The sequence below is a fragment of the Limanda limanda genome, chromosome 21 (assembly GCF_963576545.1).
Source record: "Limanda limanda chromosome 21, fLimLim1.1, whole genome shotgun sequence".
Lineage (NCBI taxonomy): Eukaryota > Metazoa > Chordata > Actinopteri > Pleuronectiformes > Pleuronectidae > Limanda > Limanda limanda.
Genome location: NC_083656.1, coordinates 10,138,266 through 10,163,303, shown reverse-complemented (window position 1 = coordinate 10,163,303; position 25,038 = coordinate 10,138,266). Strand labels below are relative to the sequence as shown.

Sequence of the window (25,038 nt, the reverse complement as noted above, 5' to 3'; positions counted from 1 at the left end):
CCACAGGTACACACACACACACACACGCACACACGCACACGCACACGCACACTACCTGACGCAGTGAATGGCCGGCGACGTCACAACCCGTTTCCAATGGCACATGAGGAATGAGGAAGAGGAGTCCTCAATGGGACAGAGAGAGAACACAGCCCTCACTGAGCAGAAAGTGGTGTGAGAGTAAGTCATTGATAAACCAGGTGTCCACCATCACTGGAGACAGGAGGGATGACGCGCTGCTGTGCTGGAGGAGACTGGTGCTCCGGGTTCGTGGACCGACACCGCTCTTCGCTGAACTTCTTGCTGCTGGTGACCTGCTACACCTTCTACCTGGTGGTCGGTGCCGGGATCTTCTCCAGCATCGAGCTGCCCTACGAGCTGGAGCTCCGGGAGCAGCTGCAGGAGGCCCGCGATGACTTCCTGCGCAACAACACCTGTGTGTCCGACGCGCGCCTGGAGGAGCTGCTGGTCCGAGCGCTGGAAGCCAGTAACTATGGCGTCTCGGTGCTGGGGAACGAGAGCGACCGCAACTGGGACTTCGCCTCCTCGTTTTTCTTTACCAGCACAGTGCTGACCACAACAGGTGAGGCCCAGACACAGGTGAGGGGATAGTCCATGGGCTGGAAGTGAAACTCCAAAGCTGTAGGTTTTTAGTAGCTCCTCATGAAGACAGCCTTTGTTCATTCTAACAAAAGGCTCAATGGCTAAGACCCCCCCCAAACACTTTAATTTAAACAGCAATGTTTTATTTTAAACAAAACAGTTCAATAAACATCTTTCATATAGTCCAACATTACTTATTCCCCAATTCTCTAGTCTAGAATCTACATTTTTGTTTGAAATGTTTAACCTTGACAAAGGTTGTCTCCTCCATTAAAAGTTGGCTCATTTCTGAGTTGAGGGGGATTATAATAAACCATTAATACTTCATAGAACATTAACAGCTTATTAGCCATTAATCCCAACTTTTTGTTGGTGGATTCAGGTTATAGAAAATACCTCTTCCGGGAATTAATCTATTTGCTAAGTTCTCAATGGTTATAATACACTAGAATAGAGTAAGATATCACTTCTGCATTAATACAAATTCGAATAACTGTGTGACCATAAATGACCAAACTCGTTTTTTTAAGTCTACATAAAAGGCAATAGACATTTGCCTATGGACATTGAAACAGCTTCTGATTGTTGTAATCATTCCTCCTTTTCATACGGACTATAAAAAGTTCCCTCTAGTGCTTACAATGGAAGTGATAGAGGAAAAAACCTTGAAAATGTCCTAAAAAGTGTGTTTGAAACTTGATCTCATAAGAGACTTTTGCCGTCTGAGTTAGTCAAGTAAGTATGTTGTCGGAACTTTTTCTTTGTGTTTCCATCAACAGTGATCTCCTGTTAAGTTGCAGTGATGAAAGGACAAATGACAACGAGACATTTATGTACCAGAAATCTGTAACTTCGGAAGATACTCTCTTGATCTCAGGCTTCACATTAGCTCATGATAAATAACATGCATGAAACAAGGAGTGTGGATTTTGTTCCTCAACATAGTTGCATCAGTAAGGGACATACAAAAGCCAGGATGAATAGGAGGAGTGACTGCAGCAAGTAAAACCAGTTTCATTGTCTGTATGGGAAAAAAAAGGAGACGACGGACGATAAAGTAGAATTTCTCCCAATCAATCCAAAAATCTATTTATATAGACCTTTAATAAATAAATTGCAATTTAATGTGCTTAACAGGTAATTCACAAAAAATAGGATGTAAAAATTAATTAGAAATTAGTTAATCATTCAAATTTTGAGACTAATGCATACCAAAGTAATAAATAATAGAAAAGACAACAATAAAATAAAGTTACAATAGTACAATGTATGCAAAAAGAAGTAGTAAAAACAAACAGTAAAAGCAACAAAAAAAAACATGAACTAATAAAATAAACGACACTAAGATAGTAAAAGGTCAGATAAGTTAAATAGAGTTGAAGTAAATAATTATGATCAACACTTAAATTGTATAAGGGATTATTAAACTATTTGTTTGCCATAAATGAACGATTTAATGTGAGGACCGACTTTGAGGTTACACTATTATGTGGCTGTATTAAATTTTATCATGGAAAGCATTTAGTGAGAAACAATTATTTGTGGGTCACCAGTCAAGGGCAGAAAGTAAACTGTTTACATAGTTATCTTTTAGGGTGTTTAAAAGTTTATATTTACTTTAAGAACATCTTGTGAGGCTTTAGTTGTTGCAGCAGCTCTTATTCAGTAAATAGATGCAGGTTTGGAAACGTTGGTGGGGAATGATTGTGGGTTTAATGAGAATTAAAATCCCTGGAGCTCCATTAACCCATGTGGCTGTTTAACTGTTAGTTCTGCTGAAAGGAACTCATTAAAATCCACATAGACCCCACTCACCCTCCAGCCCCCTGCTGTGTAAACATACATAGGTTAACTTTGTAAAAAATGTAAATTAAACCCCATGAATAATTCACTTATTAACAGTTATAGCCTTGGATAGAGAAGACATGCTGCTCTTGACTGAGCCTCTGTCTTTCTCGTTGTAAAGCTTCACAGAGTCTTAGAATCTCACTGCTATAATTAAGACTGTGCTGCATTTTCATTTCCGTTTTCAGGTTATGGTCACAACGTTCCTCTCTCAGATGAAGGGAAGGCCTTCTGCATCTTCTACTCCATCTTCGGCATCCCCCTCACCCTCTTCTTCCTCTCCGCTGTGGTGCAGAGGATCATGGTCGTGGTGACGCAACGTCCGGTGTCCTACTTCCACCGGCGATGGGCCATGTCCAAATCGAAGCTTGCCTTGATCCACGCCACCTGCCTCACCATCTTGATGACCGTGCTGTTTCTCATCATTCCGGCGTGGATCTTCATCAGCCTGGAGAAAGACTGGAACTTTCTGGAGTCTCTGTATTTCTGTTTCATCTCTCTGACGACCATTGGCCTCGGAGATTATGTCCCTGGAGAGACTCACAGTAAAGAAGCCAACCCACACCCGCAGCTATACAGGCTGACTATTACAGGTGAGTCGATGGCTGAATATACGGCCACTGCTGTCAGGCGGAAGACTTTTATCTCCGAGAGTAAAAATATTGAGCAATTATGGACAACAGGCTTTTGCAGCAGTTTTTATTGTAGCCCGGGTCTAGAACAGATTTCACGAGGCAGAGCATTGCTGAATTGTCCCATTCTGTAGAACAGTGAATCCCAACCATAGACTGTAAATCAAATTGACTGGAGCGTCGCCACTTCCTCCTAACATCCAGGAAGCAAGGCAAAATATATAACAACACTGCCATCCTGCAATTTTGACTTAATGGTGGCGCTAGAGGAAAACTCAGAAGAATCCTTTAAATTAAATTAAATAGAAACCACATACAAATATTTAACCCTAATATTTATTCAGGAAAGGGCCCAGAGCTCTTGAATCTGTTTAGCCTAATCTTGAGTAATTAATGTTGAAGGTGCGGTTTATCCTGTTTCTCTTGTTTCTGACGACACCCTTTCACTGTCCTGAGATCCTGTTTTCAACTTTAATGAAATGCAACTTCACTATTAGAAGTATCTACGTCTCTTAATTGCAAACACTTACACAACCAAACCTGTCAGCAGAGAAATGTGGCACCATGTCAACAAACACCTGTGTTGTAATCAGACGTCTCTGAAATCAATATCACAGTATTACTTTAAATCCCTCACACTACTTCCTGTTACTGCGACGTACCCTTCACAATAAAATTAAAATGTTTAGAGCTATACATCCGTTTCTTTTTACACTTATTTAATACACTGAGCCCCTTTAATTCTTCATTAAATTTCCCTTTAACCACATTTATGATCTAACCCTTACACCTCATGTGGACTTTTAACTAAGTACTAATGACCACACAAACTGCTTCATAGGACAGTTTTCCTCTTCACCGTTTCATTCATACAGTTCATCTATATTTGGCAGCACTTTCTCCATCCCACCCAATCACAGACTGTTGGCACAGCCATCAGGGGCAATTTAGGGTTCAATATCTTGCACAAGGACATGGAACAAGGAATGTCATTCTGGGATCGAACTGACAACCCTGTGGTTAGTGGACAACCTGTTCTGCACATGCTTTTATTCTTAACAATATTTTTTAATTACAGTGTATGACATTTTTAAAAGGTTACGTACATATTTCCATTTTTTTTGTTCTCTACCAGCTCATGCTATTTTACCATTTTGGCTTCCTTGATTGACAAGTTCAAACAAAGCCGTGACTGTTTGCCACCCCACCCATTATTATATGCCAAACCTTAGTAAGATATTATCAGTCACATTCTGCCATTGTGTGTGTGTGTGTGTGTGTGTGTGTGTGTGTGTGTGTGTGTGTGTGTGTGTGTGTGTGTGTGTGTGTGTGTGTGTGCGCTCCCCCAGTCTACTTGCTGCTGGGCCTGGTGTGTGCCCTGGTGGTGCTGGAGACATGCTGCGAGCTCCCCCAGATGAGACGCTTCAGACAGAGGTTCTACCAAGAGAGTGTTCGGGAGCTGGACTCCGAGACAACCAACATCATCGACAGGGAACACAAGATCGACCAGCTACGTGACGTCACGGATCATGTGACAGATACCTTACCGGTCATCTCCTCCGTGTCCGAGCAGGCTGCATCTTTACGACAAGTCAGCAAGTCAGCCCCTTACATCCCAGTATCGTCTGATAACAGAAAACTGAGATGACAGACTGTTTTTAAGGGACTGGTGTATGAATTATTGCCACATATTTTGCTGCTCTGGACATTCCGGCAATGACCTCAATTTTTATAAGCACTCTTGCCATTGCTTGTGCCATTTAATTGCTTAAAAAGTGATTGCTTTTTGCAGTTGCCAACATCAACACACATTTGTGTAGCAGCAGGAACCGCCCACAGATTATCAGGATGCCGTTGTTTTCTTGTTCTCCCCTGCTGCTCCCATTCCCTGCAGATAAGAGCTGGATCTGTGACACAGAGGAAGGGCCGGGCCCCCGAACGGAGGGAAACCCCACGAGTTTCCACTTCCTGCCAAAGTCTTGAGGCAATAATTCCTGCACAGCACAGGATTTCACACTCCCTATTTGCACGGTGTATAATCTACAGCGGTATTTGCATAGGAAATTTGCCTTGAAGTATAACAAGTAGAATGAGTCACACCATCACTTTGGGTATTGTACATTATATAGAAGAATTCCGAGTAAAAGATCAAATAAGTGCAAGGACGTATACATTCCTTTTTTCTGATTGCTCACAGGTGATGATTGCCCTTCAGCTCCAGGTGGCATGTTTACATTGTGTTGTTTATACTGAAACATGTTCCCTGTGGCCACTAGAGGGCAGCACTTTCATGTACAAAACGGTTATTGGAAAATACAGTAAAGGTGCAAGAATAAGAGTTGAACAAAGTCGTTTTTGGTATAGATTATATTTTGTCAAAGTTGTCTCAAGACTAAACTGAATGTATATGATATGGTGGCGGATGTTTTATGCATTTGATTTTTGTTTGTTTATTTGCACACCAGCTTAAAGAAGGATTTGACTTGTGCTTCAAGATTTTTGCTGCTTTTTTTAGTTGTAATTTTAAGTTTATGAGTTTTAATGAAGAGCGGAACTTTCTATCCCTCTGGATGAGGTGTGAAAAGTTAACGCAGCATTAACCATGATATAATTTCCCCAACAAACAATTTATATAAACTTGGGTTGTTTTATTTATACAGTATCATATTCACATTACAGTTCGAAGCACATACTGTACATGCAGACTGATGTGGGTGCACACATTCAAACGCACTCACGCATAAACACAGTAAACGTCCTTCAACCAGGGAAGCAGAGCTCACTCCCCCGGTGAGAGAAAACAATTGTCCTCCTGAAATGTCCTTGAGTCCGTGTGAAGCTGCAGGACTGTTTGTCGTGCAGCAAAGTCGACCTTCGAAATCCTCACAAAGGCTGGAAAGCGTAAAGTGGACAATCTTTATATTCACAAATTGGTAAAATAGCTCATGCTGGCACACTCACAAATTCTCACATATTCCCTTAATCACCATAACTCAAACATACATTATATATGTTTGTGTGTTTGTCTGTGTGTGTGTGTGTTTTATATAATCTGTGGATGCTTGGAGCACCGGGGCCAGAGGGGACGCAGGCTGAAGATGAAGAGGACGAAGAGCAGAATTGCCATGACGGTGACTATGGAGACGTAGCTGGCGTAGGGCAGAGGGGGGGAGTCGGGGGCCTCGGCTGGAATCATGTTGGTCAGGTTCAACATGTAGCCCAGCGTCCAGCCTGCGTCGCTGTTCTTTATCTGAACGGAACACAAGGAGAGGGATTGTGAAGAACTGATCGCTCTGATAAACAGGAAAATTGTCTTGTAAATCACCTGCTATGGCCTTTACAGCAACTAGATGTCAACCTTACGGAAAATGTATGGGTGGTTTTTGGACCATATATTTAGAGAATGACCTTTATTCCTCCAGTAAAGTTTTGAGAAGCTGTTGTGAAGGTTTTATATAGTTTTATTTTGGGGATTTTTGAAGATGTTTTTACTTCTTTCAACCACATCTGCAGCTATGTATATAGACACACATAATTAAATACATACTGATATTTTACCACATTTGAATCAAGAAGAACTGATTAACTGATGATTAACTGGCATTTAATCCAGGCCTGAATTATATTTAAACAATTCAATCACAAGTTTAATTTTCCATTGTGCAGGGTAGACTTAATCCCCCATCATTACCATGTGTCACTGCTGCAGGGATGAAAATGAAGACTTCACTGAGGGGTGAGATGTAGGTTGAAAATGTCTCATATGTATATTTAAATGCCATGTCACTCTCACAGCTACATGACAATGTTCTTCCGGGCTGAGTATTACGCAGGACTTCTTCCATGTAATAACTTTATAGAGGCAATAAAGGAACCTTTGAATGTTCAACCTACGTGTTTAAACGTGACCCTTATCCTAACCCCACCCTTATTTAAATCCAATAAATCCTTAACTATGCAATCGGCAGCTCAATCCGGTGATGCTTCTTTTTCATGAAAGAATGAGACATTTGACACGTTACAGTTGGAAAAGTACTGATGTAAATAATTAAATAGACACAAGCTGAGTCATATGTAGCTGCTTCACTTTAAGGGTCATGATATTGTTCATATTGACTCATTGTCACAAGGTTACTGGGACTGTAGAATGCCTGCAGCAATAACAAGTGGTAAATGGATTGAATTCATATAATGTTTTTCCAGTCTCGTCAACTACTCAGAGGGTTTTACAGTACAAGTCGCTTTTACACATTCATACAATGCCTCTGCAGCACTTTATCCAGTCACACACCATTCATACACATACATTCATGTCCAAGGACGCCTCAGAATGCAGACGGGAGGAGCCAGGGATCAAACCCTCGACCTACTGTGAGTTTGCGAGTTTCTTTTCACTTCCTCTAACATTGCGAGAAAGGGCAGGGATTAGTTCTTGGATCTTGATGAAAAAGACTCAGGCATAATGACGAGAGGGATATATGAGTGTGTGCAGTTTGGTGCGGCCTAGCTTGAAGTTGGCTCTCGGTGGAGGTAGTTATAGTTTAGAATAGAACTTGAACTATTTGAATCTGTTGCTCCAGCATGTCCATTAGCGATATCGTGCCTACGCTGTCATCATGTGTATATGTAAATGTTTTTTAGCAGATGACTCGTTGACTCGTATATAATGCTTTCTTGCTTTAATGACCAAGTAGCAAAAGGTAGTTCTCTTGTTGTGAGGTTTGTTAGGGGGTCGGGGGTCGTTGGTTTTCTAGACTGAGGCCATGCTTGAGTGATATTTTGTTTTCTCCGGTATACAGAATCCAATTAAAAGGTTTAATGCCACCACAATGACTTTTTAAACTACTATTTAAAAAGATATGAGGTTCAGAGTAATATGCAGGGAATTAGGTATTTGGCCAAAGGGTAACTCTGAGGTTGAGGAACTGGTATCGCAACCTGCCAAGCTTAATCCTAAACCAAGTCTTGAAATAGCCCTACACAAGGATAGGTTAAAATCACTGATTGTTCTGGACTTTCCTCACACTCACACACACACACACACACACACACACACACACACACACACACACACACACACACACACACACACACACATACACACACACAGACAATGGTCAGTAGGATATGGCCTCAAGTTGCGTCATGCCACCGTGCTGTGAGACGCAGGAAAGGAGTGGAATGGGATCTACTGACCTTCTTGATGAATTTGATGTTGGGGTAGGTCTCTGAGGTGAAGTTGTATCCTTCGGTCAGCAGGGTGACGATGTACGTGCCTGAGAAACAGTACTCGGCCAAGTACTTTAGTTTTACTCCTTGATGCTGCTCCTTTATCTGTTCAGGGAGGTCAAAAGGTCACAATCAGTCAGGACACAGATAAGGTGTGAAAATAGAATAACATGACATTTCCTCTATTTGTGCATAAATATTTCCAGACCTGGTTCCAAGGGGTAGCACAGTAGCGTGATAGCCTTTCCTTGACAGTTTCAAGAGGGATGGATGTGTCTGTCAGATTGAGGAAGTTCATCACAAAGTAGTAAGCAGAGAAGGCCTAGAGAGAGACAGGAGGGCAGAAGAAAAAGGAAGCAGAAGGAAATTAACATCTTTAACAAATAAAATAAGCAGTTTATAAATGCTGTAAGAGGATACATTCTAAGTATCTGACTCATACGGATTTTGTATGGCCACAGGCATTTGGGTGCAGTTGGTTTTTGAAAGTAGTTCCAATGAAAGTGAACACAGGGAAGCTAATTCAGAGTAAGCGATACAAATACACCCCTCCGGAAAATTTCACGAGAATATCCACAGTTCACTGCACGTCTGAAAGAAGCTTTGGCCGACTGGGATTTAAAGATCATAGGAGATCGAGGGGTTTCACAACATACAGATCTGTGTCCACAAACAGTACCCGGGCCAGCGCCTCATCGCTCACTGATACATGGAGAAATAAACACTGACAGCCGTGTTACCCTACCCCAAATGGCCCCTGCAACCGTGGCTGGAAGACCTCATTGAAAGAGCACTGGCTGTATTTGCACTCTGTGAAGTTGAAGATGCGTTTGACGACTTCTTGGCACAGAGAGAAGTTTCCTTTCCCTGTGTGATTGAAGGTGGCAGGAGCTCCCTGGGGTTTCCTGTCGGACACGCAGGGGCTGTCATAGAGGACGGAGTAGTTCTTTGTATCGGTGTAACCAGGGTGGAAACAGGGATCTAATATTGTTCCTGGACCTGACTAGGAGAGAGAGAGTGAGATACAGAGAAGACGCTAATTGAATTTAATGTCTGTGTCGGGTCATTCCGTGTCAAATCGTCTTTGGGCCACCACGTCACAGATCTTACTGAAATTCGGCATGCTGATCACATGAGAACCAATGGAACCAAAGTTTTATGGGACTCGAATTCCAATTAAGGGAGACATGGGCTAATGACAGGTCATATCTCAGAGGAATTGTTATCACATCTTTTAAAGCTCTTTTTTTCTCTCTGAACAGTTTGCAATCCCCAATATGAAATGTACAGCATTATGAGTGATTATATCAGTTTAAGTTGAATTGCAGAAAATATATATTTTAATACGGCAGCCAACTCTAGCTGCACTTTTCTAATCATGTGACATGCCTCACACTCCACAATCCTTTATCATACACACCCTCCCAATGTGGCGCTCTATTTAAGCGACAAAGATTTCCCATCTCCCCATTTGCTAGTTAATGCTTCTGCTTCCCTACGTCAGTATTGCTTCCTGGTGATTCAGCCCCTCCACCAGCCCAGCAACCACCGGTAGGCTCCTGCAATGTAATCCTCATCACTCCCCATTATCTCTTAGCAATCATAGCTGGGAAAGTGAGGAAGTAGGAGCCTATAGACGCCAAACTCAAACTATATTCTGCCGCTCCTTTGATGAGTCTTTGATGCAGCAAATTTACTTTGGCTTGAGATTGTTTATGTTGGTCCTGAACGTTTTGAGTCCACCCATGAAGTTGAAACTTGGTTAGCCCGTATCTCTCTACATTAGGATCCAAGACACTTGAATTTTCAATTCCATTGGTTTCTGTGACATGTCGTGATTTCATACAGAATGACCCTATTCTTGTATAATAAGTCTTGCATGTGAATTTCAGAGTGAATTCGAGAAGTGGATGTCTGAAGTTTACCTTAGTTTGTTGTGCCAACGTCTTCCGTAATGCTTGGTCTTTCCCGTAACACAGGAAGCTGTGGGTGTACAGGTTGTAGTCATTACCGTAAAGACGGAAGGTGACGGCGTTGTCGGGTGACTCAGATCCGTCAAATGTGTCGGAAACAAAGCTAATTTGAGTGGAGGCCCCCCCAAGGTCGAGGGCGCCTCTGGTTTGCAAGTTCTGCAGCAGAGACAAAAAGGCTGGGAAGTCAGTGCACGGCAGGAGAGAGTGTATAAGCTTGCATGGGACATACATCCTGTGTGTGTGTGTGTGTGTGTGTGTGCAAACCTGTTTGAGGCGATCATCCAAGTAGTTGACCGTGACCCAGCCGAAGGCGCCCTCTTCCTGGCCGCTGAGGATCCTCGCTCCCTGAAAGGAAAAGGGGCACTTTTGCAGCGCTTCCTCCACAGCCTGAAAGACCTTCGTCGACGCCGAGCTGTTCTCTAAACTGCATGAACCCACAACAAAAATGTATTAGATTGATTCACATCCACAAGTCAATCAATTCAGCAGTGCATAAATAATAAATAGACTGCGTCTTATGTAATGCACCTGACAGCAACGTATTCAGGGCTCAGGCAGTAAAGTTCATGTTTGGATAAATCACAGAAGGGGGGTGGAAAACCCTCTGGGAGGCCTCAGCTCCACTCTTACGGAGGTGTGGATACTGTCGCACTATAGTGTCACATGATCCGGCCGATTGTGGCTCTTGTTTTTCTTTCTTTTTGTATGCATGATTTAGGTCTGATTATGTGGATGACTGCAGATGTGAACCGTACTTAAGTAATCTCATCCCCGCAGTGGCGCCCAGGTACAGAGGGGTCTCGCTGTGTCTCCTTCCAGGAACTTCCTGCTTGGCCTTCTGCAAGCAATCTGTCAGAGACTCCCCGGCTTTCCATGGAGCAGACGCGTAGCTGGAAATACCTGGACCTGCACGAAGAACAAAACAGGAAGGTGACGTCTTTCATTTATTCTTTATTTAGTGACCCTAACCCTAGCAGGAGGAAACGTTGGGTTGTCATATCGTGGAAACTTGTCTTGTGTACATTAACTCCAGCATAATTTTCATTGTCTAATTTGCTCATTCTTTAACTAATAATGAAAAAAACTAATTGTTCGAGCCCTTATCAACTGTGAATAAATGCAACACAAAATCTGGACTATAAAATCTTTTGAATGAATATTTACTGTAGACAAGAGGACTTGTTTATAATTCAGCTTGAAAAATGTTTTTGGGTAAATCATTTGTGTTATGAATTTATAATGAACCAAACAAAATGCAAGGAAATTGTTAATAAAGAGATTCTTTCATCTTCTTATACAATAATCCATTAGGTCTGGATTTTGAAATGCTTATGAGTTTTTATTAAATAGACTGTGGCTGCAAATGGACCTTGAGACTTACTCCTAAACAGTTTAGAGCTGAAATGATTATTCATGTATTTGACTGGTGGAGGGACAGAAACATTCATCTGCAATGATTTTAATAATCAATTGTTCATAATTCTTTAAGCTAAACTACCAATTATCCAGCTCCACCAATGTGAGGATGTTCTGCTTTTGAGAACTGAATGTTCCCGAGTGTTGAACTAAGTAAAGACATTTGAGGACGTCACCTTGAGCTTCATGAAGTTGTGATGCAATTATTTCATCTTTAATCCAGAAAATAATTAGTCGCACTGTCCAGATTTCATTTGTGTGTATACACAGATGGACGACATGACAGCCCCCCAAAACTGATACCAAAGGGTATTGATCGCCCCCTGGTGGCTGGCTGCAGTAAAGGTCATAAACCTTGCCTCCTCCATGTTAGTGGATGGAAGAGAAGGTTTGGTGGCAGTGGAATGTTTTAGCTTAATTTCTGGGAGGAAGTGGACACGTGTCGTTAGTCTTTATATACAGTAAAGCAGCAAAAGTATAACGCTCAATTAGTGATCTATGAAGCATAAAACAGTGATAATAAATCCATCATTTACAACGCATTACACCCTCATAACGTTTGTCGTATTAGAAGGTGCTATGAACACATTTGCTAAAAAATATTTACGATATTATGTAAATTTAATCTCACTGGGATATTTGCATCAGTGAGCTTTAGCGACTGTACACCTGCATGTGTGTGTCTGTGTAACACATTGTGTGCAGCAGATTTTTTACCTTCGACTTTGCAGGAGACCGTCTGCTCAACTCTGCCAGTGTTGTTATCTTTTTCTGCCGGCCACTGGTAGATATACAGAGCCGTGTGGGAGGATCCAGCGTCCAGCACGATTCCATACTGTGAGACAGAGAGAGAGAGAGAGCGAGAGAGAGACTGTCAGGAATCCAAGCTCACAGCTCGGGAATGCTAACCCTTGCTGACTCCACTTCAGATATAAAGATCAAACGTTAAGCCTAAAGATATGATGGAGATGATCCTCCACTTTACGGTGTGCTTTCATGCCAGATGTGAAATAAAGTTTGTGCCTGTGCAAAAAGGGAGGATTCATTGGCCTGCAGCACTGCACAAAGCATAACATGCACCATGAGACGGAGGAAGATCTCATCACAGTAAGGACTAGATTTGAGTCACATTTGGGTTTTTTCGGTGCTTAATCTGTACCTTCAAAAACAGAGATATATTTCCATCCGTGCAGATAAACCAAATTAATAACTTATTCAATTAAACAGCAGCACCACAGAGAATATATAACTGTGAGAGTCAAACTGGGCCTGTATTTTAGGGCAACAGCATATTGTGATTTATTATCCTTATCATTATTCACTGGCCATATTTGGTGATGGGTTTGTAGAACCAGGGCTACAGTTTGAGGTCACAGTGCCAAAGAGACCATATCTGGCTTTTGGACTTTGGAGTCAGATTTCCCTGTAATGCACACACAGAGAGCAGGCTACAGCCACTTGGTTATTTTCCTCCATACCATACCTTGTACTTTTGGGGGAGAGGCCTGTTCTGCAAAACTGCTACCGTCACCAAGGCAACGATCGCTATGACACCAATCACAGAGAAGATGATGGTCACCGGCGTGTGCCAGGGGTTCTTCTCTTTCATGTCTGAGAGCGGGGGCGTAAAGACAGGCAGACAGGAAGGAGAGGCGAGGGGGTTCGTCGGGGGGGTAGACGTAATAAACAAGGATTGGAGGGGGGGGGGGGGACACATCGGAAAGAGAGACGGAGGAAGGGGTGTGCGTGTTAGGCAAGTCTTGGATCCAGATGTTGAGTGATGTCACAGCATGTGTTTGAGAGAGAGGCTGTCGTGGGGGATGCAGAATGTGTATAAACCGTATTATTTTGTAACCAAGGACTACAGATGGATTTCTGGTTTGAAGTATCTGAAATCACACCAAGCTGCTCATTGATTCTGAAGATGGGCTGAAAGGGTCCTCCCTTCCGACAACACCAAAGTATTTCTCTCATGCTGAAAGATCAACAGAGATTCCCACTTTTAAAAATGATGAAAGGAAACCAGCTGGGTTTTATCACAAGAAACATGAGAAGTGTGGGCCTCAATCAAAAAGATAACTTGTGTAGTGTGGTGGAAACACAGAGCTACTGGAATTTAAGGTAAAGAAATGATCAGTCATTAATCATCTCAAAATCCTGTTAAAGGGATTATTCTAATCTCCAATATGTTTGACTGCGTCTGGCGCTACTTTGTTTGGTTCCCATTCCTTCCTAAGCACTCATTAACTTTCCACTGTTGATTGATGGGATTTGACACACACACATGCACACACACACACACACACACACACAATATATATATATAAAACAAAAAATATAACAACTTATTCTTCGCATGTTTCTTCAGGAACAAATAAGGGTGCTGCCATCTATCTGTATGCACGTGGCTATTGAGATAGAAAAAAGACGAACAAGATACAACCCTTATCTGCTACACAAACACACACTGTCTCTGTCAAGCACACACAGAGACACACAGTCACAGACACACACAGCTGTTTGATAATTACCAAGGTATTTACTGGCAGACAGTGTCCAGGTGAACATGACACAGAGGTAAACACAAATTGTTGAAACTGAGCTGTCTATAAAAGTACTGTACACACACCCACACACACACTGACCTTTTTCTACTGTGGGAAAACACAGACAATCTGAAGCATACAGTACGTCAACGCACCCACAGTGAGCAGAGCAGAGAGACAAGCACTTACCTCTGTCGTCTACTTCAATGAACTTACTACTGGCAGGGGAGGGAGAGAGAGAGAGAGGGAGAGAGAAAGAGACAGAGAGAGAGAGAGAGAGAGAGAGAGAGAGAGAGAGAGAGAGAGAGAGAGAGAGTGAGAGAGGGAGGGGGGTGAGGAAGGGTTAGAGAGAGTGGAAGTGGAAGGGAGAGGGGAAAATGTGAGAGCAGGAAGAAGAGAGAATGAACAGAGGGGAGGTAGCAGGGCTGATAAGAAGTGGAAAGATATTTTTGTTTGGTTTTTCCATCGTGGCCGGACAGAGGATTAGAATGAAGCTGTGTGTTTGTGTATTTCTGGCCGAGCGCCTCTGAATCACTGAGTTTTGCATTTCCTCCCCAAGCCGGGGCAATGCAGCCGGTCACTATGGAGACGCAGCTAAAGTGTGTTTCTGCGTGTGTCAGTGCACTCTCGTGTGTTTTTGAATCCCTTAAAAGGATCTCTCTCTGTCTCAGTCTCTGTCTCTCTCTTTCTGAGAACGAATGAGAGCAATACTCCCTCCCTCCCCCCTCTCCCTCTGTTCATTCTGTGGGATGTGTAGGAGGGAGGGGAAGTGGGGGACTCCCTTGTTGAGCCGTTTTTTGTTACTGGCAGGCTGTGATGTCATCTCTGTGACGGATCGGGATCCCCTGCTTTTCTCTGAGGCTCCCACTGTATGCGGGTGTGTGTGTGTGTGTCTGTGTGTGTGTGCCTATTGGAGTGAGAAGAAAGAGGTTGCTGGAGAGCCAGTGTGTGTGCAGACCCAAAACATGACCAGCCTGCAAATATATTGATTCCATTCACCGATCCATTCTTTTATTTTCCCATCTCACTTAACACACACAAACACTATTAAAACATGCACTGGAGTACTTATGTTAATTTAACACTTATTACTGCTGTTTGACTTAAGGAAATGGAAACACACACTCACACACACACGCAGGCACACACACACACGTACACAAAGTCAGTGTTTATGCTGGAAAAGGTCCCAAGGTGGTAACGAAAACAAGCACTCACACAAACACAGCAACAAGGAAGTATTCTATAATTGTTTGACCGTTTCCAAGTAAACAGCCAAAGTTCATATCTTTTCTTTAACATCGCCCCAATCTCTATGTGAACTTTGTCCCAATTTGAAATCTTTTATCTTTTTCATAGTTGCCAGCGTAGTATCCCTGTCCGTCTCATGTGAAAGTTAAATTCACAAAAAGGTATTTCCGGGTTTTAAATTACTACGACAAACATGTTAAGAATAAACATTTCAAAGCAACATCAGACTTTAAATAAGCAAAAGAAATAGAGAGAGATGTTTGTATACATGTGTGTGTGGTCGCTAACTGCTTTACGAGCCTCTATAGGACTGACCCACTGAAACTTGAGCCCCTTCTGACACGAGCCATAAAAAAACAGGTATGTGTTGCGCTGTCACTCTCAGGCTTCTAAGTGGATGTTTCCTGATTGGATTTAGGTTCACTGATCGTCTCCAGTGTTGCCAGGTAATGCAATTAAATCTGGACAAAGCAGACGTCAAACAAGAGGCGATTACCAGAGCTGACTGGTACAAATCGAACAAATATGTCCATCGACAACAAACAGGCTCAATTCACAGAAAATCGAAACTAACTCATGCTGTTTTGTTCAGATAATTTGCTTATCTTTTTTGAGAGTTTTGCAGAAATTTACGTTTATTACTATTAAGTAAATACCTGTGTTAAAAAAGCAGTAGCATCAAACTGTTGATGCGACTCAGACTTACAAGAACTCTGAACGAAAAGAGGACAATATCAGAACTAAAGATGATTAGTTGGCACAACTGATTTTTAGTGAAGTTCAAAATATGAAGATCGCAATTTGTTTTTAAATATAAACATGTCGAATTCAGTGGCTTGAAAATGGAAAAGTCTACAAATTCATTGACACAAAAAACAAGAAAGCTATTGGTGTCAAAACCATAGGTCAAACCATCAGACAGGATGACTTTCAGTGGGATGACTGGACTCATCAAACATTTTCTTTCAGCCACAATGCAGCAAAAACAAAGCCATTAAAAAATGCATTGCCACCCACTGTGTGCCAGGATGTGTAATATAACGTTTTCACATGCTGTTTGTAGAGCGCATATACAATTTATGAGAACATCTGCGATATATCTGTTGGTTGAGGTGAACAACGCACATATGAACAATAGATGTCTACATTAATGACAGCTGACTACAGCTTTAAGAAACACATGGTGTTTACAGCCCAAATCCAACTCTACGAGCTGGGATGTGGTTACAGTAGAGCTGTAAAGAATTCCTGAGTTGACCTGAGCTTCACCCGTCGCTCCGCTTGCTATTAAATCTGAGTTAAGCAACAGATGGCACACTTTATTTCAAAAGTCTTTCTTTCATTTGCGTTCAGACAACTCACCTCGTTGTGTAATCCCTTATGCGATTGCAATGTTGTTGGTAGCCGACTAAACAGATACAGATACTCAGCCACAAGCACATGTCGAGACAGAAAACAGGGCTTACCTGCACCAAATTAAGAGCATGAAATCATCGGGTGACTCTCTTGGAACAACAACAGAGATTCCAGCACCGGGCTCACAGACCAAACAAACACACATCTGTACTTGAGGAAATTTAATGACATAATGCATTCCTTAATGATCACAACCTCGTGCCTAACCTCAGGACTTAGCGTATCCGAAATCTACTTGAATACCCCAAAGAACAAGTTGAACCTTTCAAAGAGCCACAAGGAGGAGGGAGGACCGAGCAAAATGTCCCAAAGGTGTCCTCATCCGACAAATGCAGACACAGAAATACAATGTTTTGTACACAGGCGCGCAGATTTGCATTTAAACAAGTCCACACCAACAGCGGCAAGAGTTCAAGGCCGAGAAGGCTTAACTCCCCCCAAAATTATATTAGGAATTTTATGCTGAAGCTTTTTGTGACATATCTTTCTCAGTATAGGAAGCAAATACTCTATTTTAAGTGAGTATGTTTAATCTCTTCAAAACAAAAAGGTAAATGTGGTTAAACCAGGGATGGAGGATATGTCAGCAATCCAAAGGCGAAGCCAAATCATATTGATTGGCCCCCTGGTGGCATGATGCAGTTAATTTCCTAAACCACCACCTCCATGTTAGTAGACGGGACATGGAGCAAGCTATAAAGTACATGTTCAATAAATGGTTCCTGTCATGTTAGATAGTTCTTATCACATTGGTGTTCGTTCAAGTGCTGTTGTAAATTTGTTTTTAATTATTTATTTGTTAAAAATGGGTGAAACATCTTGATTGACTGAGACTGCACAGAGTCTGACATTGGACGAATGCAGGATATTCTAGCTTCTTCAGAAGGAAGTGGAGACGCGTCGTGCATCTTTTATATGCAGTCTATTGTTTAAACCAATGAAGCATTTGCATTGTCTTATAAAGTACTGAGATTCTGAATGTATCTGTGATTTACACTTGCTTTATACTGTCTTTAGGTCATTTAAGGAGGTCATTTAGGAGACATGTTAATAAATCAGCAGCCCTCTTACTAATCCTGTGAATCATGAAACTTCTTTCCAACTTTGTTTGCAATTTTTCAGTGGTTTTGGTCGTTCACTAATCGTAGGGTCGGTGGTTCGAGGCCCGGCTCCTCAAAACATAGGTCAAGACAATTTAACCTGAAATTGGATTAACGATAGAGTTGAGCTTTATGGGTGGATGTGACTCGTAGTTTTAAGTGCTTGGAGAGATTGTTAGGACTTGAAAAGTGCTATTAAACATGAACTCTATTTACCATATCCAACAACCCCTGCCCACCCCTTCTCCTGCTGGAGCCGCCTTTGGTCAACACAGACGGACGACATCACTCATGTGCGCCACAGTCTTTCCATCTCTGAGCTTTCTGTAAACAAAAATGTATTGTTAAGGTGAGGACTGGACGGTTCCTACTGCGATCAAGGGAAGACGGAGCGATGGGAAAGCACGCACGGAGGAACAGAAGTGGAAAACAAAATAACGTCTGCAATCAATCACTGTATCTCTGACACCTTCAGTGTAACGCAAATATTGAAGAACTCTACGGATTAAAAGTGTTTTAGGGAGCAATGTAAACAAAGAAAAAGCCTAAGTATGTGCTCCATCAAAGTTTTGGTTAGAAGGAAGCAGGTAGTCCAAAAAGGCTTATAGGTCTCGAGATTGACGTATAGCCTGCAGAGGGAAGTTTAGATGAAGAGCCTTCAGAGTATTAACGTACAAAAACTACAGCCAACAACTCTGACACACAAAATAACATTCAGAGCACAAAACTATTTTTATTGGACACACACACATTTGTGTCAAACGTTTGTGCAGCTATCCTTATAAGGACTTTGAGTTGACTTTCTTTCATTGTGGACAGCCTAACCAAAACCTAATCCCTCACCTTAACCATGATTGGATCATGACTTACTCTCATCTTAAAGTAATCACAATTCACATCTCACCACTAATGTTAACCAGGACCTCAGAAATGACATTTTGCGTCATTATCACCGGGGTTTGGTCCCCACGAGGTACACTGGTCCTGAATAGGTCGGTGTTTATCCTGCAGAAGGTCCCTCAGAAGGCAACAAAAACACACACACCGACACACACACATTCTTCCTGCCTCATGTTGACCATTAACAATATTCATCCCCTTATCCTTAGACTTTAATCATCACAGAATGTAATGTTTACCACAACCTAACCCTGTATTTGTGTAGTCTGTTTGCAAAATTTAAACATAAAGCAACATTAGGTAACGTCCTCAAAATTCATCTTAAAAATTATTCTGATTGTCCACAGACGTGTTTTACGGAGAATGGTTCATCTTTGTTTTCCCCAATGTGCCCTTGGGTTAAGTGGAATCTTGCTCAGGAAGTGCATAATGCTTTACAGACCAACTTCACAGACAAACAACTAAAAGCCTTCAGCTATAAGAAGCTAGCTGGCAACTTTCAATACAAAAATCATGTCAGAGGCAAAGAGATTAGCTTCTAGAATATCTGCTTCCTGTTCACAACTGCTGTGGCCTCAGATGTTCTCAGTCAGTCAGTCAGTCAGGAGTCCTGCACGGGTCTATTTCTGCCAACCTGCACCTGAGAAGCTCCGTTCCAGAACTTACTAGTTAGCTGCAACTATCTGCAGGTCAAAACTTGACCCGCCTGGACCCGTTGACATATGACCTGCGACCCAACCCGTCCTCCGGAATCAAACACGCATACACAGTCTCTAACATCAGCTTTCGTGGTTGAGCTGTGTTCATGGAAACGTATCTGTCTATTTTTGCAGCACCAGTGCTACCACAGATGTCAACGTGCTTCCTCAGCAGCAATGCGGCGAGCCTGCGGTGATAAAGAGCTGATATTTTTTTAACAAAGCCGCTGAGACTCTAAATCAGATTAGCCGTATCAACTGCTTTACACTTGCTGGTTTGACCTAAGATTATGAAAAGTGAGGCCAAAGCGCTTGATCTGCAACAGGTGGTTGGGTTCGGTACAAGTTATAAACCTGTGCCTCCTCCATGTTAGTGGATGGGACATGGGCAGAACTTAAAAGTCAGAGCACACATCAAATATATGTATCTCTGGTTTCTTTCTGTAGGCACTTTTTTTATCACACAAATTTATGTTGATGTGTTTGATGTTTGGTTTTAATTAGTTATTCAATGCTATAAAACATCATGGGTGAAACATCATGATTGACCACTGATACTGACTTGCGATAGGTCGAGCTTGCACATAATGGAGCCTGGATACCACGGCTCCATCCCTTAATCGGTCCTGTGCAGACTCTTAACTTCTAGGCGGAAGGAGGAAGTGGAGACCCATTGTCCATTCTTATGTACAAACTGTGGTCTATATTTAAAAAAAAACAAGACTGTGGTTCAAAGTGACGTACAATCACCAGTTCAACCAAATACATGCCAACACATATACGTAAAAAAGTCAAGTTCATAATTTGGTCCATCCTCACACCAACAAAAAGAGAACTGTGGAGTTACTTTTTGAATAATCTCGAGGCTAAGTGGTAATTTGTCAATGTGTTATGATGTATGACCTAAAGGAGTAGCCATGCCTGTTGATCTGAAACTTTGGGCTCATAAATCTGAGATAGAGATATAAAGAAAGACGTTATGCATGTGTTACAACATAGGAAGAGAGAGAGAGAAGAAGTGAGGGGATGTTTTGAACCAGCACATCCTACGAGGAGTTGTTACTCTGCATTCAGCGATGAGTCAAAGGACGAGACTGTAGGGGATCAACTGTGCGGTCTCATAATGATAGAGAGAGAACAAGACAGCTACGTCCCTGTGAGGCAGGTCGTAAATTCGCTGCCATACATGCACACTAACACTGAGGGCCTATTGCATGTGTTAAATAGGCGGAGTCACCACATGTCACCTAACAACACGGCGAAGCAAGCATTGAAATCCCAAAATTAGCAAGACCAGAGTGTAAAAATACTCCTGTGACATAATGCGTGACATATATTGTTTTCGTACAAGATAAACCACTTGTTGTAATTTGGCCCCAGTGCAAGGGGCCAAATTAGAAACAATGGGAGAACTAATCGTAAATCTTTAATGACAAATAACAGTCGTCAAACAGTTGCAGTGGAGTGAACGTCAAAAATCTGACAATACAGGTTATTCCTAGTGTTACTTATTATTTCCGACAAGGAGGTTATATTTTCAGTGGGTTTTGTTTGTATATTAGCAGGATTTCTCAAAAACAACTGGGCGGATCATTACAGAATTTTGTAGATGAATGCAGTACAGGTCAGGGAAGAATGCTTTAAATTTTGGTGAGGATCAAAGTGTCAGAGGTCGGATCAAGGAATTTAAATCTTTTTCACTTTGTGAGATTTTTCGGCGATTTTCCAGGGGATTTCCCAGAGAATAATTCATAGAACTTGATTAGAAATTAAAAAAAACTGAGGTTTATGAGCGTGTACATGAATTTGGTGCAGATCCAAATCTGGATCTAGTTAGTTTAAATGTGGTTTCATAAGGGGACTGTTGGGCCTTGTCAGAGGTATGTGCTCTCCAGAGTAGAATTCTATTTAAGTCTAGTTTTGCTTACATGCTCCAACCTGTTGGTACAATCTAATGATCAAGACTTTTAAAAAAAATTTGTATTAATAGCCGGAGATATACAATAATTACAACAGAAAGGACTTTACAGTATGGCCTTACTCTAATTTAAAAACCTATAAAAAGTTGTATGCACTTCCCACCCATTCTAACAAACACACCGCTGTGCCTCGGAAAGCACTGACCTTGACCTGTCAGTGAGCTTCTCCCTTCAACCTTTTCCTATTAATCAGACAAGCTTTTGTTTGTACCATGACTGACCGAGCATCTTTATAAATACCAGGCGGTTGTGAAACCGCACAGAGAAAAGCCGTCCGACACTTCCTGTAAAAAGGGAACCTCTAGACGGAATCATGGGACATGAAGGGAAGTGTTTCTGCTCGTTACAGGAAAGCGCGGTCCTGTCCCCAGTGGTGTTCAGTGCAGTTTGACCTCGCCCACAGGACACACTGACCCTAAGCTTCAGCAGAGAGGAAAAATAACGACATTTACTGTGTTTCTCTAAAGTGTGATGCTGAACATCCCTCTCTGGGATGAAATAATAGCCCCCCCATCTGATTTAATTTCCACAATGGTGTTTACTTTCGAAGAGAAGCAGTGGCTTTATCTTGACAGTTCAGATAAGTACATCAATCATGTAATATAAGCAAATTTGACTTTAGAATACACTTTGGAGATTGTCCAAACTTCCTTGAATTCACAGATATCCACGTTATCTAAAACAAACCTTTTTACGTGAGCTCAGATGGTGTTTAAGGGTCGAGTCGCCCAAATTGCAGAAGCACAACCAGTAAAGTGATGTGTAGCCAAGTTTAATTTGTCTGAGTTTGTAGATTTGCTTCCTCAAATCACTGAATTTGAGTTGGTCACAGCTATAAAGTTCACCTATACTGTTCTGGGGATGGCACAGAAATATTTCTTAAATAAGAGAATATAAAATAATGTCACACAAAATTTAGATTTTTATAATTTTGCTGAACTGATCCCTACATCAGGAGCCAGGTGCCTTGTCCTGACAGGTTAGATAAGACATCTGTCACTCACAATGTTTAAATTTAAATTTTTGGTGTCGTCCAATTCTTGAATTCACAGAACAAGCCCTTCAGGTGCAAAGTCAACAATTTCTTTTAAAGTTAACTTAATAATAAACATAGTTCTAGTTTCATTTCTCCATTTGTCTCCATCACACCAGTATCTAGAGGTCGCAGACGTCACATGGGCGACTGTTTCTTTCCCTGATTGGATGAACAAATGTTACTTGACACTTGTCAACAAATGCTGCACAGTCACATAGAGAGCATGAAATCTGGAACCGTAATTAGCTAATTGCTTTATGGAGCACTTGATGGATTGTCAGATATATCGACATATGAACTTTAACCCTCCCCCCAAAGCATTGAATCAATCAGATCAAGCTGCACAATTACCCTCAGTCACATGCACTTTACCTGATAAACCACCATAACCCCCCCGTGTGAACTGAAACTGCTCTGTTTATCCTGAGTCAAAGAATAACACAGACCCTCAACCCCCCCTCCTAAATCCTGCGTGTACACACACACACACACACACACACACACACACACACACACACACACACACAAACACAAATACACAGGCACCTGCTTATGTCAACCATGCGCACCCGCAATGGAAAAGTCACACACCTGCCCCACACTGCTGCTACAAGAGAACACACACTCACCTGATACATGACTGCTGGTACATCCTATTGCTGGATACTGGGAGATATGGATTTCCTGTGTGTGTGTGTGCGTCTGCATGTGTGTGTGTGTGTGTGAATGTGTGTGTGTGCGTGTGCATGTGCCAGTCATAGCAGTACACCTACCTCTTTGTGCGGACATGGGCTCTTTTCAGCAGCAACACAATGCTCTTTCTATTCTTTGCCCCTCTCTCTCTCTCTCTCGTTCTCTCTCTTTCTGTCTCCCCCTCTTTCTCTCACTCACTCTTTCTCTTCCACTCTCTTTCTCTCTGGTAACACAGCCCTCTCTCTCCCCAGTGTAACGTTTTTCAGCACCTCCTTTCACATACACTCGCTTATTAAGGGCACCAGCTTTCCTCCTCCCTCCTGCTCAGCCCACTCCCCTCCTACTCGAGCGCCTTTCGCTGTGCCTTCTGTCTCACCCCCTCTCTCTCCCTCCCTCCACACCTTTGTCATTCTGTCACTTTTTTACTCCCTCGCCCCGGCATTTTCTCTTTTTCCCTCTCCTCACTTTCTGCATCTCTCTCCTCTTCCACGAGTCTTTTTTATCACTCTCCTTCTGCCTCTCTTTCTCACTGTCATTGTCTCTGTCTTGTAAAGTGGGTCAAACATGAAAGCAGTGTTAGATCTGAATGGAAGCTGGAGCCGGAGCTGGAGGGATATTGGAGAAAAAGCAGCGGGCAAACTAAAGTCTCCTTGCTTCAATTCTTGATACCCAGCACCCTCATTTTTTATAGATTTAATCTTAACTGTGCGAGGGGGGAAATATTGCCTCTTAATGGCTCTCAGGAAGTCTTTGAGATCAAATGCAGAGGCTCTAAAGTTAAGTTTTAAGAGCTGTTGAGTAAGGTTTCTGGAGCAGCAGGAAGCTTTCAGTGCAGGATGATAAAGAATCCCTTGAGTCCAGGTACGCGGCATGGACTCTGCCACCTGTAGTGTATGCATGTGCTTGTTACACATATTTATCAAGGCTGAACAATCTGTTTTTAAGTCCAATTCCAATTCACCCAGCAGGATACATCCTGGTAATAAACCGCCACTCCTCAGCACTGGTTGTATGAGAATAATCTGCCACCATCAGCAGAATATGGTTTAATATATGGGTGTGATCCGTTTGCATGCTAATGTGCAGAGAGCAATCTGTACAAGTGGTGTTGTGGAATGCATTGTGGACCTCTCCCAGTGTTCCGTGCATTGCTGGGAGTGGAAACACACATTATTATGACAATGCTAATCCCCGCTGATTGATATTTTGAAGGACATGCGAAGTATCTCCTTCAAGACGGCAGCAATGTCCTATTGCTCTGCTCGAATCTACCAACGCTCCATCAGTCTGTCACTAAATATGAAAATCATCATTAGCCAAGGAAAATAACTATCTCTCCAGTGGTGTGCTCAGCGGGCCGGGGATTTTCTGCCTCCGCTACTTTCTCTTTGAGTCGGAACACCACTACATACATCCCCTCTATTGGTCCTTGTTAGGTTTAAATTCGGATCATAGACATAAATAAAAATGGACATGGACTCCAGGTACTGAAAGTGAAGCCAATAGATAGTGTCTGAAACCTATCTCGGTTGACCAGCAGGGGGACGACGTCACTGGTGTTAAGAATAAGTCTGTGTCGAAGAAAATGACCTCATCTCTCACTTGATTTTAAAGTCAGTAAAAATGTTCCCAAGGGGTTTATCCTCTCAATTGCAAGTTTCAAATACGAACAGTATGCACTGGGACGTGGATACCATGTGATTGACATCTAATACCGTCCA

At 42.2% G+C, this 25,038-nt stretch overlaps 2 protein-coding genes across 2 annotated transcripts; one reads left to right on the top strand and one right to left on the bottom strand.

The window, feature by feature from the left end:
• Positions 1 to 170: 170 nt before the first annotated feature.
• On the top strand, positions 171 to 5,496 carry LOC133028076 (potassium channel subfamily K member 1-like). The gene is made up of 3 exons (XM_061095272.1): positions 171 to 583; positions 2,637 to 3,041; positions 4,430 to 5,496. The coding sequence occupies exons 1-3, from the start codon at positions 229 to 231 to the stop codon at positions 4,726 to 4,728; spliced, it is 1,059 nt and encodes a 352-aa protein (XP_060951255.1). The 5' UTR covers positions 171 to 228; the 3' UTR covers positions 4,729 to 5,496.
• Positions 5,497 to 5,707: 211 nt separating this feature from the next.
• Positions 5,708 to 23,590, bottom strand: entpd1 (ectonucleoside triphosphate diphosphohydrolase 1). The gene is made up of 10 exons (XM_061094731.1): positions 23,398 to 23,590; positions 13,182 to 13,309; positions 12,416 to 12,533; positions 11,038 to 11,188; positions 10,547 to 10,706; positions 10,235 to 10,438; positions 9,055 to 9,312; positions 8,518 to 8,631; positions 8,277 to 8,414; positions 5,708 to 6,330 (listed from the first exon to the last, which is right to left on the bottom strand). The coding sequence occupies exons 1-10, from the start codon at positions 23,411 to 23,413 to the stop codon at positions 6,124 to 6,126; spliced, it is 1,494 nt and encodes a 497-aa protein (XP_060950714.1). The 5' UTR covers positions 23,414 to 23,590; the 3' UTR covers positions 5,708 to 6,123.
• Positions 23,591 to 25,038: the final 1,448 nt, after the last annotated feature.